General features: G+C 46.1%; 1 protein-coding gene across 1 annotated transcript in view; it reads left to right on the plus strand.

The window, feature by feature from the left end:
* Positions 1 to 17,308, plus strand: part of LOC112119829 (cystathionine beta-synthase-like) — a 56,908-nt gene that overhangs the window by 19,304 nt on the left and 20,296 nt on the right. Inside the window, exons 3-6 of the mRNA XM_024218633.2 lie at positions 5,193 to 5,400; positions 9,590 to 9,696; positions 10,850 to 10,984; positions 15,232 to 15,311. Of these exons, the coding sequence (XP_024074401.2) occupies positions 5,198 to 5,400; positions 9,590 to 9,696; positions 10,850 to 10,984; positions 15,232 to 15,311 (525 nt within the window). The 5' untranslated portion in view covers positions 5,193 to 5,197. The remainder of the gene's footprint in view (positions 1 to 5,192; positions 5,401 to 9,589; positions 9,697 to 10,849; positions 10,985 to 15,231; positions 15,312 to 17,308) is intronic.

Raw genomic sequence — 17,308 nt, forward strand, 5'->3', positions numbered from 1 at the left:
GCGAAGCAATGTGGGGGCCGGGAGATGCAGTGAGCACCAGAGGGATCTGTGGGGGCCAGGGGCACCACCATACAACTGTAAATTTTTTTATTATTGAGTCTGCAAAAACAAGACCCTACATAAATAAATTACAATGATTTGGACATTTATAACACTGGCAAATTGTACCTCCTGTATTAGCAACACTTGTGATAATTGTGCTGAGCTGCGCAGGGTCTATGCTTCTGTCAGAGATCTGGTAGAGCCTGAAAAGCAGTGTGAGGGGCTGTGGTATTTTTAAAAAGGCACAAGTAATATGGGATGGAGAAAGTGGCAAGGTGGGAACTGGATCCCTGGGTGAATTGCCGGTATCTCACACAGCAGTGAGCTGGAAAGTAGCATGGGGTCTACTAAGATACCTACACATGGTGTGACACATTCTGCATCAACACAGGCACTCATGGTGAGAATGTGTAGCTCTGATGCAAGCACCTGCTCATCCATGTGCCTGAGCGGTAGACAAAAGTCAGCAGCTGTATGCTGACATAACTTGAGTCAACCAACCTTTGTAGCGTAGGCTTGGCCTGGATCCAAGTGAGCATTGAGCTGCTGGGCTGGGGGAGGAAGAGACAGGTGTAATCAACTGCCCCGATACCCTATCAGTAAGGGCAGTGTGGCAGTATCCTGGCAAGCAGTAATATAAGAGGGCTTCATTTGTTCTCTCATATTAGGGAATCTTTCAGCCGCTGTTTAACAGAATTTCCAGATTTATCTGATATCCCTCCTGCACAACTGTTACTAATCCTATTTACCAGTCCTGTTGTGACAGGTTTTCATTACCAATCTGCCTGAGGCCACAGTTGATCAGGCTGAGGCCACAGGATCTTTTTGGGGAGGAGATGACAAGGCACACCAAGTGTCTAAATTTTAAAGCTTTATTGATAAAATAATAAAATAACAGTCGAGAGTGCTAGGAACACTCCCATGTCACTCAGGGGAAGAAAGAAAGCATTAATGCCCAAGCCCTAACCCACTTTCATACTCACACCCGCACTACCCAGACTGGCCAAGTCTGGGTGTAATGTCAGAAGAAGGGGGGTGGGGGTGGGGGAAGGTGGATGGGAGTGCTGTCCTGGGCCCAGGCTGTCCAAGGATCTGCTGTGCTCTCTGAGTTGCTTCAGCTTTTGGGAGAGTATTAAGTCCTGGGCTCCTCGGGGGGGGGGGGGGGGGGTTTCTTTCAGGGAACTCTGCTCCTGGTGCTCTTTGTGCCAGTCCAAACCAGCTTTCTGTGGTCTCTTCAACTTTCCCCAAAACACACCGGTTTCAGGGCCATGAGACAGTTCTGTTTGTTCCTGGCTGGCCTTTGCCGTTTTGCTCCTTTTCCTAGCCCCTGCATTTTGTTCAGCAACTTTCCTTTCCTTTCTCACGGCTGGGCTGGGTGGGGGGAGGGGGTGAGGGGGGTTGGACTTCCCCCCTTCTGTCTTGGTAGGTAGCAGCTGGCCTTGGGCTGGAGTCAGCTTATCTTTGGACTGAGCTTGCTAGCTGCAGTGTTGAGTTAACCCGTTCTCTGCTTTCTTCCCCTTCCCCCCCCACCCGCCCCCCCGGTCTCGGCCTTTTGTACTCCTGCAAAGGAATCTTCCACTCTCCACTCACACACCTTTAACCCTCCCCAAAATGCTTTGTGATGATTGCAACAGCGTTAGCAATATGCAGTGCTGATCTACCTTCCCAGGGGACTCCCTAAGGGGAGGGGGCCATTGGGTTGTGACGTTGTCCACTTTGTTTTGCAGTATCTTATGCCCAGTACAGAAGGCTTAATGGTGGGATATTTTAACCCAGTACCCTGAAGCCCAGGAGGAAAAGATTCTACTTTGACGAATAGTAATAAGATTCCTGGAGGGGGATCAAATTTCTCTTGGATTAAATCTATGCTTAGGAACATGGCAAACTGGGAGGCTTCTATTTTAAGCTTAAAGTCCCAAAGAGATACAATGAGTTTCTGAGAAATGAAGTGGGAGAGCTTTTAATCTTGGGCATAATATTAGCAGAAAACTTAGCAACCTTGTTAAAGTCTAAAATCCATTTAAATTGTAAACAAAAGAAAAATGCAGCAGAACATGGACAAACGTATCTGAACAGGTAGGTAGGTGTGTGTGATGTGTTGCGCCTCACAGGAGCTACTATTTGTCTAGCATAATTAGTTTACATTTTTTTGAAAGGGCCAAATTCTGCCCTGCCTTGAAGTCAGTGGGGCTTTATGGTTTGTCAGGACATAATTTGGCCTAAATGCAGAATTAGAATATCTTTCTTATGACTGAAAAAATGTGTTCATATGCACAATATTTTATTTTCAGGATGCGTATCCTGTCGGCCTGCACTTCAGCCAGATTAATTATGCTGAGGGGTGTTTGTGAAAGTGAGGGGATAAAGCCAGGCATATTATGGCCAGCTGTTGTCCAACCTTTCCTGCATTGCTCTGCCAGTGAGGTCCTGGTCGAGGCGCACCACCCTCTCTCCCAAGGCCAGGGCTTCTGCAGAGCAGAGCCTGCAGTGGTTTTGACACCAATAAACACACTGGCCAAAATTTTCCAACTAACTAATAGGTTTTGGGTGGCCAATTTGAGACAACTTAAAGGAACTGTTTTAGAAGGTGGGTGCTCTGCACTTCTGGAAAATCTCAAGCCCTTTCAAGGTGTCTCAAGATGGGCACCCAAAAATAACTAGTCACCTTTTAAAATCTTGGCCAGTCACTGATGTGTGAGTGACTTTATCTGAGGTTTGAGCCTGTCTCTGTAGAAGTGAAAAATGAGTCTGCGTTAGAGAATGTCCCATGAAGCTTTTCCAACAGTTTTGTTTGCTGCCAGTATTCTACCCTTGCAGATGGCTAATGCATTATGGCCTAACGCAGTGAATGAAGTTAAGACAAATAAACCTGAAGAGCATATTGACTAATTGATTCTTCTGAATTATTTACCTTCCGTGCTGAATGACACCCTAATACAGATGCACACTCTAGAATCCACTGACAAATGTTATCTTTGTAGGTTTATCCTGGGCAGAGATTTGGGCATGGGTCTAGAGGGAAATAATGGAGATAAAATGAAGAAGAGTGCTTTGATCCAAATTAGTTTTAGGGTGGTGGTCAAATTTAAAGCCGAATCAGGGTTTAGATTTGCTGGGTCCAAAGTTTCGTAGGATTAGTTGCTGTTGTGAGATTCCTGCCATTGTGAGATGCAGTGTCACAGGAATGGCTTTCTCAAGTCATTCTGATTTGGAACCAAAATCGTAACTGAGAGAAATCTGGATCTGGCAATTGGGATCTGATTCTCTTCACCCTCCAGAAATTTAAAGAAGTTTGAGGGTCTGGTTTCAGCACGTCTCTAGAAAATAACTTCCAGAGCAAAAGACAAACCTGTTATGCCCATCAAATGTAGTGAGTTTATAATGCTTGAACATATCAATTTTAAAAGGAATGGGGTTTATTATGTCCCGTCCCATGAGAATGCCTTTGGAAAAGACACAGATTCAGCTACCCTCCCCAAAAAAGCTGTGCCACTCTGTGTGGGGGGGCGGGGGGGTTTGTAGACACCTGACCTAAAATAAGACCTGTTAACCATCTGCATGGAGCTGACTCCATATTCCCTATTGGTGAGAGTGACTCTCACAGGAAAACTAGTCAGAAATAAACCTTCATAAAACCGGCCCTGCGAGCCTGCCGCTCTTTCCTGTGGAGCTCGGTGTTGGAAGTAATTCAGCTCCAGACTTTATTTTTTCTTTGTGGATTTTGTTAACGTTTCTCCCCACATCCAGGTTAGTTTCCCTCATTGCCTTGCCCCAGAGAGGGCGGGTGCCCTGCCCTCCCCAGAGGCAGAATTTTCGGGGGTGTTTTTGAGTTTTTGCCAGACCAGTTCTTCTATGGCAGCTCTCTCTCACTTTCACCCACCCTTTGAGGATCTCTCCTGCCTAGTGGTGAAACAAACTGCCTCTCTAACATGACCATTCCCTGCCCCCTTCTCCTCTGCCCAGAGCACAGCCACATTAAATTGAGCTCTGTCTAGAGTCAGTCAGCACTGCTGTCTGATCATCCAGTGGGGTATAAATCTGCCAGCCATCTGCTTGGGATGGGGAGATCCTAGCTCTCTTAGGGGTAGAAAGTGGTGGTGGGCTGTTTGTTTTTTATTGGGGGGAGACTCTACTGCTTGATCAGTCTCGTCTCTTGATTTTTGGAGACTGCCTGCTGTAAACTGTGGGCATCTTCTAATTAATACCAGCCTGTCTTCATGCCGTTGTCATTGCACAGGATATGGTCACAAATTTTGCCACTCAAGTGCTGCACCAAAGCCGAGCCCAACTTCCCATTTCAGTTATAAGCCCGTCACAGCTTGACCCACGATCGTAAAGCTTACTGTCGTCCCAGTGCTGCACAAACCCTAACCAGCCCTTAAAAGACCCTTGTGTGTTATATTTTTTCATACATAGGGAAACTAAGGCCATGTCTACACTAGTGAGCCTACAGCGGCACACCTGTATTGAAGCAGCGGCGCGGCTGGAAGATGGTTTGTGTAGCTGCTCTGTGCCGACAGGAGAGAGCTCTCCCATCGACAATAAAACCACCTCCACGAGTGGCAGTAGCTGAGTCAGGGGGAGAAGGTCGGTCTCTGACATAGCACTGTGCACACTGCCGCTTAACCCAGCAACACTTGCATTGCTTGGGGAGGTGTGCTATTTGCACCCCTGAGCGACACAAGTTTTGCCGACATAAGTCCTAGGGTAGACATAGCTTAAGACTCTGATGCTAAGTGATTCCTCAAGCTCCCCAAAGAGTTAGCGACAGCCGTTATTAGATCTCAGAAGTTCCTGGCTCCAGCTGCATGTTTAGACTGCTAGGCTATGCTGTCTCACTGGAACTTGATACTAGAACAGCGTGAGACTGAGCCCCTCCTCTGATAGGGTGAACAGATGGGGAAAGCAGAAGATTCCAGAAGACTTCAGTTTTGTGTGTCATAATGAAGGCAAGACAGTAGCAGTATGTGGTGTAAGCCTACATTGCTCTTATGTTCGGTTGCCTCCATAATAATCTGTAACATCATAACAAAATAGGGTTTAAAGTAGTCTGCTGCATATGTCATGTGGCTTTGAGGTAATCCTTTTACTTCTCAGAGGATGCTCAAAGTGAGTCTGAATAATGGCAGGTTCTTCTTTCCTTTTCAAAGACACGATGCCTTCAGTTCCTCCAGAAGCAGAGATGGACAATGGTTCCTGCCCTCACTTCTCTGCTAAATGTGTGCTGAATGGAGGCCTGGAGAAGGAGCCTGGTAACATCAGTGAGGAGAGAAAGTGGATCCGACCTGACACCCCTAGCAAATGTACCTGGGAGCCGGGGAAACTCCCCTCTGAATCCCCTCATTATCACCCCACTTCGTAAGTGATACCTTTCTTTCCTTGTTGCCTTTCAGTGTTAACCAAGACTTTGTCCCCTCAGAGCACTGCACGGGTTTAACTAAAGGTGTGAATTTTTTTAGCTGTATTAGTTAAATTGGCATGATTTTGCATATGGACACTTTTGTATCCGATACCTGTAATTTACAGTTGCAAGCTCAATTAATATGTTTAAACCTAGCTTATGTTTTATAAAAGAGGCAAACTCCCATTGACTTTAATGGGGTCAAGAAGACATCTTTTGTGTTTGACAGTTCTTTTTGTTTTCTCGTATTTACACATTCACTTTCATCTTCCCTAAATGGCACTATTTAAACCTCCCTCCCAAAAAATGCAGGCAAGAAATGAATAAATTCACCAGGAATTTGGTCACACCTGCCTGTAATTGCAGCATTAATCTGTGCTCAACATTTCATAGATTCATACAGCCAGAAAGGAACATTAGATCATCTAGTTCAGTGGTTTTCAAACTTTTTTCATTTACAGACCCCTAAAAAAATTTCAAATGGAGGTGCACAGCCCTTTGGAAATCTTTGACTTAGTCTGCAGTCCCGAGGTTGAAAAACCACTGTTCTATGGTAACAATAACCTTTCTCAGACCCCTTAAACATAGTTTGCAGACCTCTAGGGGTCCATGGACGACTGGTTGAAAATCACTGATCTAGTCTGACTATTTCCGGTCTGCTTTTGTTGACCAACCATGGTTTGGAGCAGTCATGGCATTGATGGAGTTTATATGTGCATGCGCATATAGAAATGACTGACGCGTTCATTTTTCCTGGAAGGGCTGAAATTTATGTCAACCTACTTCAGATGGTGAGAGCATAGCAGGCTGTGGATCGCAGCTTTGTAGTTCTTGCCTTTGACCTCGGAATCATTCTTTATCTCCCTCCCCCTGTATATCTCTCCAGTGAATATGCTTTTTATTGTAGCCCATATCTGCTAGAAGGCGAAAATGTCTGAAATCTTATAAATTACCTCCCTGCTCCCCCTCATTACTAATTTGAGATGCAGAGAACTCCTTTTCACTTCTTTCCTTAAAATTAACAATACCCCTTCCAAGCTAAACGGCCTGTTCTTGATGTTTAATAAATAAGATTTCCAACTCTTCTAAACAAAGAACATTGCTAACAATGTACAAACATTCCCTTCACATTAACCTTTTTGCTTAAAGAAGCTGATGTGAAGCTGCATAAGCCAGAGGGCTTGTCTACACTGACAAGTTTCTTCGCAGTAAAGCAGCTTTTTGTGCTCAAACGGCAGATGTGTACACACTGCCAAGCCACTTTGTGCACAGAAACTCCTCAGTTGCAGCACGGCAAAAAAATCACCTCGTTGAGAGTCGTAAGGCTATTTGCACAGAGGCTCCAGCACTCTATTGCCAGTGTAGATGCTTAATTGCTTTCTGCGCTGTATTTGGCCTCCAGAGCTGTCCCATAATGCCTCAAGCGGACTGCCCTGGAGACAGGTGCCCCTCCCCTTTCAAAGCACCGTTTCTGACAGCCCTTGCGTGCTGTGCTGATCTGCTCCAGGACACAAAGTAAACCAATAATGTGGAATGCTCGTGCTGTTGAACACAGAGGGCTTGGCTACACTTGCGAGTTAGAGCACATTAAAGCAGCCCCAGGCGCCCTAGCTCACTACCCATCCACACTGACAAGGCACGTAGAGAGCTCTGACTCCAGGGCTAGAGTGCTCCTGGTACTCCACCTCAGCGAGAAGATTAACACTTGGTGCGCATTGGCTGAAACGCCTGGGCATCAGTGTGAATGAGTGTTGCATTACTGCGCTCTGATCAGCCTCCAGAAACGTCCCATAATCCCCTTAAGTCAAGTGGCCACTCTTGTCATTGTTTTGGAATCACTGCAGGAATGTGGATATGCCCTTTGAAAGCTCTGTTTCTGACAGCCGGCATGCTTATCTGCCTTGAGACAAAGCAACCATTACAGTAACTCCTCACTTAACGTTGTAGTTATGTTCCTGAAAAATGCAACTTTAAGTGAAACGATGTTAAGCAAATCAAATTTCCCCCATAAGAATTAATGTAAATGAGGGGGTTAGGTTCCAGGGAATTTTTTTTCACCAGATAAAAGACTATATTGTATACACACCTCTACCCCGATATAACGCTGTCCTCGGGAGCCAAGAAATCTTACCACGTTATAGGTGAAACCGCGTTATTATCAAACTTGCTTTGATCCGCCGGAGCCCCCCAAAAACCCACTCTCTCCCCCCACATACACACAACACACTCAGTCACACTCCACCCCACCCCCCTCATTTGAAAAGCACGTTGCAGCCAATTGCATGCTGGGATAGCTCCCACAATGCACTGCTCTCTGTGACTGTTGCAAGAGCTGTTAATGTGGCCATGCCAGTGCGCTTGCAGCTCAGTGTGGACAGATTGCAGCGCTTTCCCTACTGTGCTCTGCGAAGGCCGGTTTAACTCAAAGCGCTCTACATCTGCAAGTGTAGCCATGCCCAGAGGCAGGTGGGGTGTGTGTGTGTGTGTGTGAGAGAGAGTGATTGATTTGATGTGCAGAGAGCCTAGGGAGGGAGACGGGGCTGATGTCGGGGTTTCCTCCTCCCCCTGCCTCAGGACTGGTTGCTTCCTGCCACTGTCTGACCAAGACAGCGTGTTGACACACTCTCTGTCCCCCAAAACACTGTCTTCCCCCCTCCCTCCATACACACACACTCCATCACACACTCTGCCCCCCCACACCACTTCAGTTGAAAAGCAGCTGGCAATGTAGTAGGATGCCAATGGAACAATGGGATTGGGAAGCCTGCATCATGTGACGCTGTGCCTGCCCCATGAGGCATTGCAAACCATTCCCAAAGCACCCTGCGGCCAGTTGCACAGTGGGATAGCTACCACAATGCACTTCTGTCTTTGCCACTGCAAGAGCTGCTAATGTGGATGCGCTCCAGTGTCACAAGGAGCACAGTGTGGACACGCAACAGCAATTTAATTCCAGTGTTTTAATAAAAGTGGTATAATTTGTGGCACAGAAACTTGCCAGTGTAGACGTACCCAGAGTTAACTTATGCTAAGTAACCTATTAAGCAGTTGCCCTGATCAGGTGAATAATTAAATTAAGTGGTTGGTAATGATGACAATAAACTACATCAGCGTTTTTCAGTGTTTTCGGGTTGCGACCCAGTACTGGGTCGCGGCATGTCAGGCATTGGGTTCCTCTGGTCAGCACCACTGACCAGGACGTTAAAAGTCCCATCGGCAGTGCTACCCAGCTAAGGCAGGCTAGTTCCTACTTGTTTTGACACCGCGCCGCACCCCGGAAGCAGCCAGCAGTGGGTCTGGCTTCTAAGCAGGGGGGCCCCAGGGCTCTGTGCGCTGCCCCGCCCCGAGCACCGGCTCTGCACTCCAGATTGGGGGGGCGCCTCCGCTTAAGAACCAGACCTGCTGCTGGTTGCTTCCGGGGTGCAACACAGCCTGTGGTGCCAGGACTGGCAGGAAACCTGCCTTTGCACCCCGGCTGTGCCGCTGACCGGGAACCACCAGAGAGAAGTCTGTGCCCCAACCCCATGCCCCAATCCCCAGCCCTGAGCCCCCCCAAACCTTGAACCCCTTCCTGCACCCCAAACCCCTCATCCCTGGCCCCACTCCAGAGCCTGCACCTCCAGTCCAGAGCCCTGACCCCTTCCCAAACCCCTGCCCCAGCCCTGAGCCTCCCCAAACCCGGAGCCCTTCCTGCACCCCAAACCCCTCATCCCCAGCCCAGAGCCCTGACCACCTCCCACACCCCAACCCCCTGCCCCAGGCCAGAGCCCCCTCCCACACCCTGAACCCCTCATCCCTGGTCCCACCGCAGAGCCCTCACCCCCATACCCCAACCCTCTGTCCCAGCCCTGAGCCCCTCCTACACCCCAAACCCCTCATCCCCAGCTTCAACTAGGTCCCCAGAAAAAAAGTTTGAAAACCACTGAACTACGTGATGCGTGAGGTAAATGCATGTACCTTGTGCTATCCACACCATTTCACTGATGTCTGATTACTCCAAAAGTTTTGGATCAGGGTTTTGCTGTCTTAAAAAGTCCTTTCTGTTGTAAACTTCTGTATGTTTAAAAAGAACATCCAAGATAAGCACGTGACCTCCCAGTGTTACCGCCAAGAACTGATTGATGTGTCGGTGCATGTGTGCATTAGGTCAAAGTCTCCAAACATCCTGCCAAACATTCTGAAGAAAATCGGTGATACTCCTCTGGTACAAATCAACAAGATCGGAAAGTTCTTTGGACTCAAGTGTGAACTCTGTGAGTACCTGCTGCAGACAGAAGTTAGAGATGTATCTTCAGATGTTGTGGTAGAGGTGTATCTTCAGAAATCTGGATCACCCTATTTAACAGTGTTCATGAGAGCTGGTTGGGAAATGCTTTTTGTTCCTGTGAAGAGGTTGACAAAAATGAATGTTTTTCAGTTGCAAAAAGAAAAAGAAAATGCTTCAGTTTTTGGGTTTCTGTGTTTTGATTACCTCTACCTCCTCTTCCGCCCCCGCTCGTGCACATAAACAAACAAAAAGCAAACCACGCACGCTACACATCAAAAATGGACATTTTCCGATGACATTTCCCTTTTGATTAAAAAGCCATTTTTGGTCAAAAAAGTTTCAAATGAAACTTTCAACCAGCTCTCGGTGTTGCCGCTGGGCCCTTCGGAATGAGGCTGCAGAATAGTCCCCAAAGAGCAGTGCAAATGATGAAATGGTTGTAGCAACTGACTTTTTAGGAAAGATTTAAAAGAGCAGACTACAGTCTGCGTAGCTTAACTAAACAATGATTGCTGCATGGTAATAGTGTAAATGTACGTGGAGGGGATCCTCACAGAAGACAATTAAGAGATTCTGTTTACTGTTGTCCAAAGGGCTGAAACTTGGAGACATGCGATAAAATAAAAGCGTGGACTTCTTAACAGTTAGATCAAGCTCCCAAGAGGTGGAAAATTCAGTAGGGAACAATTGGCAAGGGAATGGCCATTTTAAAAAATTCCACCTGGTACTGGTAGAGCACCCTATCCTGTCCTCACTCCCCCTCTCCTGAGTTGAGCTACACATGGGCTTTTAATGCTCTCTGATCCTCTGCCCCGGTGTAACAAGCAGAGAAAAGAGGAAAAAAGGAGAGACCCACTGATTAAGACGAAACTCACATGGTGTGGAGCTGCTTGTTCCTGTGGCCAGCTGTGAAATGTGCCAAGAACTTTATCAAATTGGCCAAAGACACTGGAAATGCTGACTTCTCCACTGTACTGTGGGCTGCTTTTCCCTTTGTCTTGTTGGGAGGTGGGGGGTGTTTAACTGGGAAAAAATGATCTTAGCTGGAGTGGTTTTGGATCTCAGTAAGGAGTCAGAATTCCTCTGAATGCTGTAGTGCCTTTTTTTAACACACATTTGTTTGACTATTCTGTTTCCAGTGGCAAAGTGTGAGTACTTTAATGCTGGGGGGAGTGTGAAGGATCGAATTAGCCTGAGGATGGTGGAGGATGCAGAAAGAGCTGGGATTTTGAAACATGGGGACACGATCATTGAGCCAACATCAGGAAACACAGGTAGGAATTTCTAGGTCACAGTGAGATTGCTAAGCAACTGTGGGAATGTGGTCTGAAGGCTTCCATGGAACAGGTGGGAGAGGGGTTGGAGCAGAGACAGCTGCTCATTCAAAAGAGAAAATGCATCCTTGCCTGACAGGAGGAGAAAACCTCACAGAAGTTCTGCTCCCAGCTCAGGGTCCATCTGAGGAAGGAAAATATGATGCTTGATGCTGCTCAGGGACTACTGCTTACTTTTATGTATATAGAAGTTAGTATCTGAGCACCCCACAATTATTAGAGGACTTTGTTGTCCTCACTATCCCAACCTGACGTGGGTAAGTATTTTCTCCATTGTCCAGAGCAGATAAGTGACTTTCCAAAAGTCACATGAGGCTGAGCTGGGAATCAAACTCAGGTCTACTAAATGTCAGTCCAGCACCCTATCCACTAGACCATCTTTTGTACCCCTTACTCTGTAGGAATAGATCAGTAGTCCAGCATCCTGTCTCAGATAGTGGCTGATGCTGGATGCTTCAGAGGAAGGTATAATCTCCAAGTTATTCGGTGACTGAGAGGGGAGCAGACTAGTTGATGAGAGCAGTCTGGAATTCATTTTCAGCTTCTGCTCTGAAGCACAAGGATTGCTAGCTCTTGTACCTTTATTCTACAATCTTGTATCCAACTGAAACTGCAGAGAGGATGCGGGGGGGCAGGATGAATTGGCTCCTGGCCCATGAGTGGGGCTTGTAGACATTACTGTAACACATAATAGAGTACCCAAAGCTGGAATTTGCCCAGGACATCCATGGGTTGTGCTTGTGGAAAGAGCCATGTGCATCCAAGTGGTGAGGTGCTTAGCTGTACAATTTGCCCGAATGACTTCAGGTAGTACAGAGCATTATAGTGAGGCACCAGTTCTGCGGTGAACCTATTGACTAGCCAACACCACGTCCTGCAGCACGTAGCTGTTCTTCAGAGGTGTCCCATCGGAATGCTGACACAGCTGGACCCTACTTAGCTTGCAAGAGCTGCTGATAGCTCAGCACAAGTTAATTTCGTACAGCTCTGCGGCACAAGCAAGAGTGAGGTCTGGAAAGCAGGAAAAAGAATAGCTTTAAGGTTAGAGCCTTTGGTAGTCACATGACATCCTAGCAGAAACACTGGGTGACTATCTAGATACAGCTCTGTTTTCAGCACTCACCCTTTGAAGGCTGGAACTGCAGTCTGAATTCCACTTTTGAGACCTACGAGTTTGGATCTGTATTTTGCATGCCTCTGACTCCTTACCTGTGGTGACACGGCTGGCTGTAGCTGACACGGTGTTCTGTCACACTAACAGGACTGGGTCTCTTAAATCAGAATGTCCCTCTTGCCATGGGATCTATGGGGTAGAATGGCAGAGACCGTGAGGAATGTGTAGGGTAAAGGACTTCTCCTCCCTGTGAAGACTGTCTTGTTTTACTAAAGGTCATGAAGAATGGAGGCAAGGCCTAGGTAGGCAGCTGTGATGCTCCCCAGGGGTAACTAGGGTTTTGAGGCACATCACCACCACCTGTCCTAGAGTGAGGGAGTCTTGTCAGTGCCTGCTGTGGATCAGCTCCTGAAACCAGCAACCTGTGACAGCACAAGCACTGCCTTCCAGGCCTCTTCAGGCCTCTCACTGTCTGTTCCGGTAGAAATAGACACACACGAACTCCCAAGCCCTCTCCAAGCATTCCTTGTCGTATCCAGCCCCTTATCCCCTGAACACTCACAGAAATAGCAGGTCTAGAGGATTCAAGTGATAGTGAGTAAGGATACTGGAAATGAATGGTTACATATAAACCGAAATCATAGCACACTTTCTAGAGAGTAAACAGGTTAACCTCTGGTCTACAGAAGCTTATCTCACCCAGAGTCCTCTACAGCGTTTTCAGTCAAGCTTGGTTGAGACCCCTTTTTCAGAAAGCAAAAGTGCTGTCCTCTTACTTCCTCAGTGAAGGATGTCTGGGTGTTCCAGTTGCCCCCTTCCCAGATATACCCAAGTAAACCTTTGTTATGCACCTCCAGATAAGATTCTCTGCCTCTGCTGTGTTTCTCTTCCTGTTAGTTCTTTTTTACAATCCTTCCTTTGCATTCAGTTCTGACTGGTGATAGGGGAACCGTTGTGAACGAGACGATACTCAATTTATGTGAGACTAGACAGATCAGAGACATCTCCTGTTCGACAGAAAACCAGCTTTTCACCAGCCTTGATACAGACTTTAAGAACATATGTTCAGTATACATACATAACTCCTTACATAGTATCTGTACATGTATTTCACAGGGATATTTGTGACCAGTGTGACACCAACTTTCATTTGAGACCTGACATGACATTCTTTGGTGAACCAGAATGTACATCCCAGAATCAGGGTAACCTCCCTGCACCTCATTTCTGGTTGGCATCAAGAGGGTTCTTGGGTCACAGCAGCACAGGGAATTGCCGGTCACTCCTGGCCTCTGCCCATAGCTAATTTCTCTAAGAAGGGATAGGATTACTCCTCTCCCCTACACCGCACTTCCGCTGCACCTGGCTCCCTAGTTTGACATTTGCAGCACTTTCATGTTAATCTCTTAAGTGTAGGGTAATAGAGTTTGGGGTTTAGAATGTCTTTCTGGTTGTCAGTGTTGGTCAGATTTTACCTCAGTATCGGGCGTTAGTGAGACCATGGTTGGAATACAGTGTCCTGTTGTGGTGTCATCACTTCAGAATGGATGTTGACGAGCTGGTTGCGAATTTTTCAATGAAACGTATTTTCATCAGAAAACTGATTTCTCAAAACCAAACTTTTTTGAAGTGTATGTCTCAACAAAAATTCCTCAGAGAAACCCACCCCAGAATACCTAATGGCTACTGATTCAGAGTAGGGGCTTGAACCTGGATCTCCCACATCCCAGGCAAGTGTTCTAACCACCAGGCTCTCTGGCACAATGTATATTTAATTATTTATACAAGGTGGAACAGTTCCAACATGAGAGAGCAAGAAGACTTCCCCGGTGAGTGCTCTGACCACTGGGCAATTGGTTATTGTGAGGTGGCTCTTTTTAATGGAGCGGAAGGGGGTGGGGAATTCAAAGGGTCTCAGTTTTTTGCTCTGATATGGAAAGAAAACAAATTCCAAAACCTTGACGTTGTGCATGAAATGGAGTTGTAATTTTCTGGCCAGCCCTATCTGATACATTGGAAAGGGTTCAGAAGAGAGCTACAGGAAATGATTCAAGGACTGGAAAACATGCCTTAAGGTGAGAGAGAGAAAAACTAACAGGTTGAGCTTCATTTATCCAAGAGAAGGTTGAGAGGTGACTTGATAGCAGCCTTCAACTACCTGAAGGGGGCTTCCAAAGAGGATAGAGCTCGACTGTTCTCAGTGGTGGCATATGACAGAACAAGGAGCAATGGTCTCAAGTTGCAGTGGGGGAGGTCTCGGTTGGATATTAGGAAACACTGTTTCACTAGGAGGGTGGTGAAGCACTGGAATGGGTTACATAGGGAGGTGGTGGAATCTCCATCCTTAGAGGTTTTTAAGGCCCAGCTTGACAAAGCCTTGGCTGGGATGATTTACTTGGTGTGGGTCCTGCTTTGAGCAGGGGATTGGACTAGATGACCTCCTGAGGTCTCTTCCAACCCTAATAATCTATGATCCCAATCTACAAGTACCTACCTGAGGAAGAGATCTGTGAACAGATATTTAATTGAGCAGTCAAAGGCATAACAAGGTCCAGTGGTTGAAAGCTGAAACTAGATAAATTCAGCCTTGAAAAAAGGTGCAAATTTTTACCTTCTGTTAGAATTATCCTCACTTATGGGCTTGATGTAGAAATTATTGAGTGAGGTTCTACAGCCTGTGTTATGCAGGAGGTCAGACTAGATTATTTTAATGGTGCCTTCTGGCTTTAATCTATGAAATTCTATTCACTCCCAAACTACATCTGTAACATGTGGGCAGAGGTGGGGCAGAAGAAAAACTAGGCTGGGAAACCCAGCAACATGAACTTGCAAATTTCCCTGTCTTTGCTCGCCTTGTTGATGGCTCTGGTCTGGGGTTGAGCCAAATGGTGCCTTTAAAGCAGACCGTCCTGCTCTCCAATTATCTTGGAGATCAGCAACCTTTTCCTTTTTAGTCTCTGCAGTGATACCCCATTCAAGCCTGCAGAGAACAGCTCTTAAAACTGGGACATGCAGAAGCTACCACTGTGGTTTTGTTTCTCTTACAACATACTCTGTATTTCTCCGCTTCCAGGAATTGGGCTGGCCCTGGCTGCTGCAGTGAAAGGCTACCGCTGCATCATTGTGATGCCAGAGAAAATGAGCATGGAGAAGGTCAGAACTACTTGTATTGCCAATAATTAAAAATAAATTTGTCCAAATATGTTCAGATCCTAATGAGAGGAGGATGCCATCGTTTTGGCTGTGAAATTGGATAGTGAGGCACTGCAAACAAATTTACCATGTGTCAGATATTTTTAAATAATTGGTCAGAGTATATGTGTAAACTTGGAGGAGGGGGAAGGGCAGAGGGGGTTGCTGTCAATGTTGAAGGGGAATATTGGTAGGCCAGTCACAAAGCAAAAAGGCAGACGTTATAGAGGTGAAGCTGCCAGTAGCTGTAGCACCACTGAGTGTAGGAATTTTTAAAGTATTCATGTCAGTGACAAGAAAGACTTTAAGTGCGAGCAGAAAATTGAAGTGATACTTAATCTATGGAAAGACTGTCATTGAATGGAGGGTCTGAGAGAAGCCAGTGGAGACAGCTGAAGAACTGGATGCTTTAACATCATGTTCTATGTAGAGTGGTGAGACCGGAGAGAGGGTGCTACATTGCAGTGTATTGTTTCAGATTACACTGGTCTACAGTTTTTGAGACGTCTGCTTCAGAGATAAAATGTGCTATTTATTATGTATTTTGATGTGCTGAATTCAAATATGACAATTAAAATAACTGGCTACTGTTTCTAAGATATTTAAGTTTTTACATTTTATGTCTATGTATATTGTGTAGCTAGTAGAGTTTTAATCATAAATTGTAAACCTAGGTCTTTTCATGTGTTTATGGTTGCGTTACATGATATTTCACCTGTCCTGTTTATGTAACACTTTAAAAATCAGCAAAAGGGTTATATAAATAAAACTTATTATGAAACAAAAGGCAAAAAAACTATTCTGTACATAGTTTAGTCCTATTCAGTGTCTACTCGGCGCTTCTTGGCTTGTCTCTTGTATTCATTAAATGGAGCATCTTTTGTCACTGTCCAGCAATAGTCTGCAAGCATTGATGGGCTCCATTTGCCCTGATAGCGTTTCTCCATTGTTGCAATGTCCTGGTGAAATCGCTCGCCGTGCTCGTCGCTCACTGCTCCAAAGTTTGGTGGAAACAAATCTAGATGAGAGTGCAAAAAATGTATCTTTAGTGACATGTTGCAACCAAGGCTTTTGTATGCCTGTAGTTGTCTGTCTTGTTGTTTCCAAGAAAATTTATTGCCACTAACTGGAAGGCTTTCCATGCCGTCTTTTCCTTGCCACGCAGTGCATGGTCAAATGCATCATCTCGAAGAAGTTCACGAATCTGAGGACCAACAAAGACACCTTCCTTTATCTTAGCTTCACTTACCCTTGGAAATTTTCCACGGAGGTACTTGAAAGCTGCTTGTTTTGTCAATGGCCTTGACAAAGTTCTTCATCAGAGCCAACTTGATGTGTAAGGGTGGTAACAAAATCTTCCTTGATTCAACAAGTGGTGGATGCTGAACACTTTTCCTCCCAGGCTCCAGTGACTGTCGGAGTGGCCAGTCTTTCTTGATGTAGTGGGAATCTCTTGCACGACTATCCCATTCGCAGAGAAAACAGCAGTACTTTGTGTATCCAGTCTGCAGACCAAGCAAGAGAGCAACAACCTTCAAATCGCCACAAAGCTGCCACTGATGTTGGTCATAGTTTATGCACCTCAAAAGTTGTTTCATGTTGTCCTAGGTTTCCTTCATATGGACTGCATGACCAACTGGAATTGATGGCAAAACATTGCCATTATGCAGTAAAACAGCTTTAAGACTCGTCTTCGATGAATCAATGAACAGTCTCCACTCATCTGGATCGTGAACGATGTTGAGGGCTGCCATCACACCATCCATGTTGTTGCAGGCTACAAGATCACCTTCCATGAAGAAGAATGGGACAAGATCCTTTTGACGGTCACGGAACATGGAAACCCTAACATCACCTGCCAGGAGATTCCACTGCTGTAGTCTGGAGCCCAACAGCTCTGCCTTACTCTTGGGTAGTTCCAAATCCCTGACAAGGTCATTCAGTTCACCTTGTGTTAT

The sequence above is a fragment of the Terrapene carolina genome, unplaced genomic scaffold, assembly GCF_002925995.2.
Source record: "Terrapene carolina triunguis isolate 2854851 unplaced genomic scaffold, T_m_triunguis-2.0 Scaffold30, whole genome shotgun sequence".
Classification (NCBI taxonomy): Eukaryota; Metazoa; Chordata; order Testudines; family Emydidae; genus Terrapene; species Terrapene triunguis.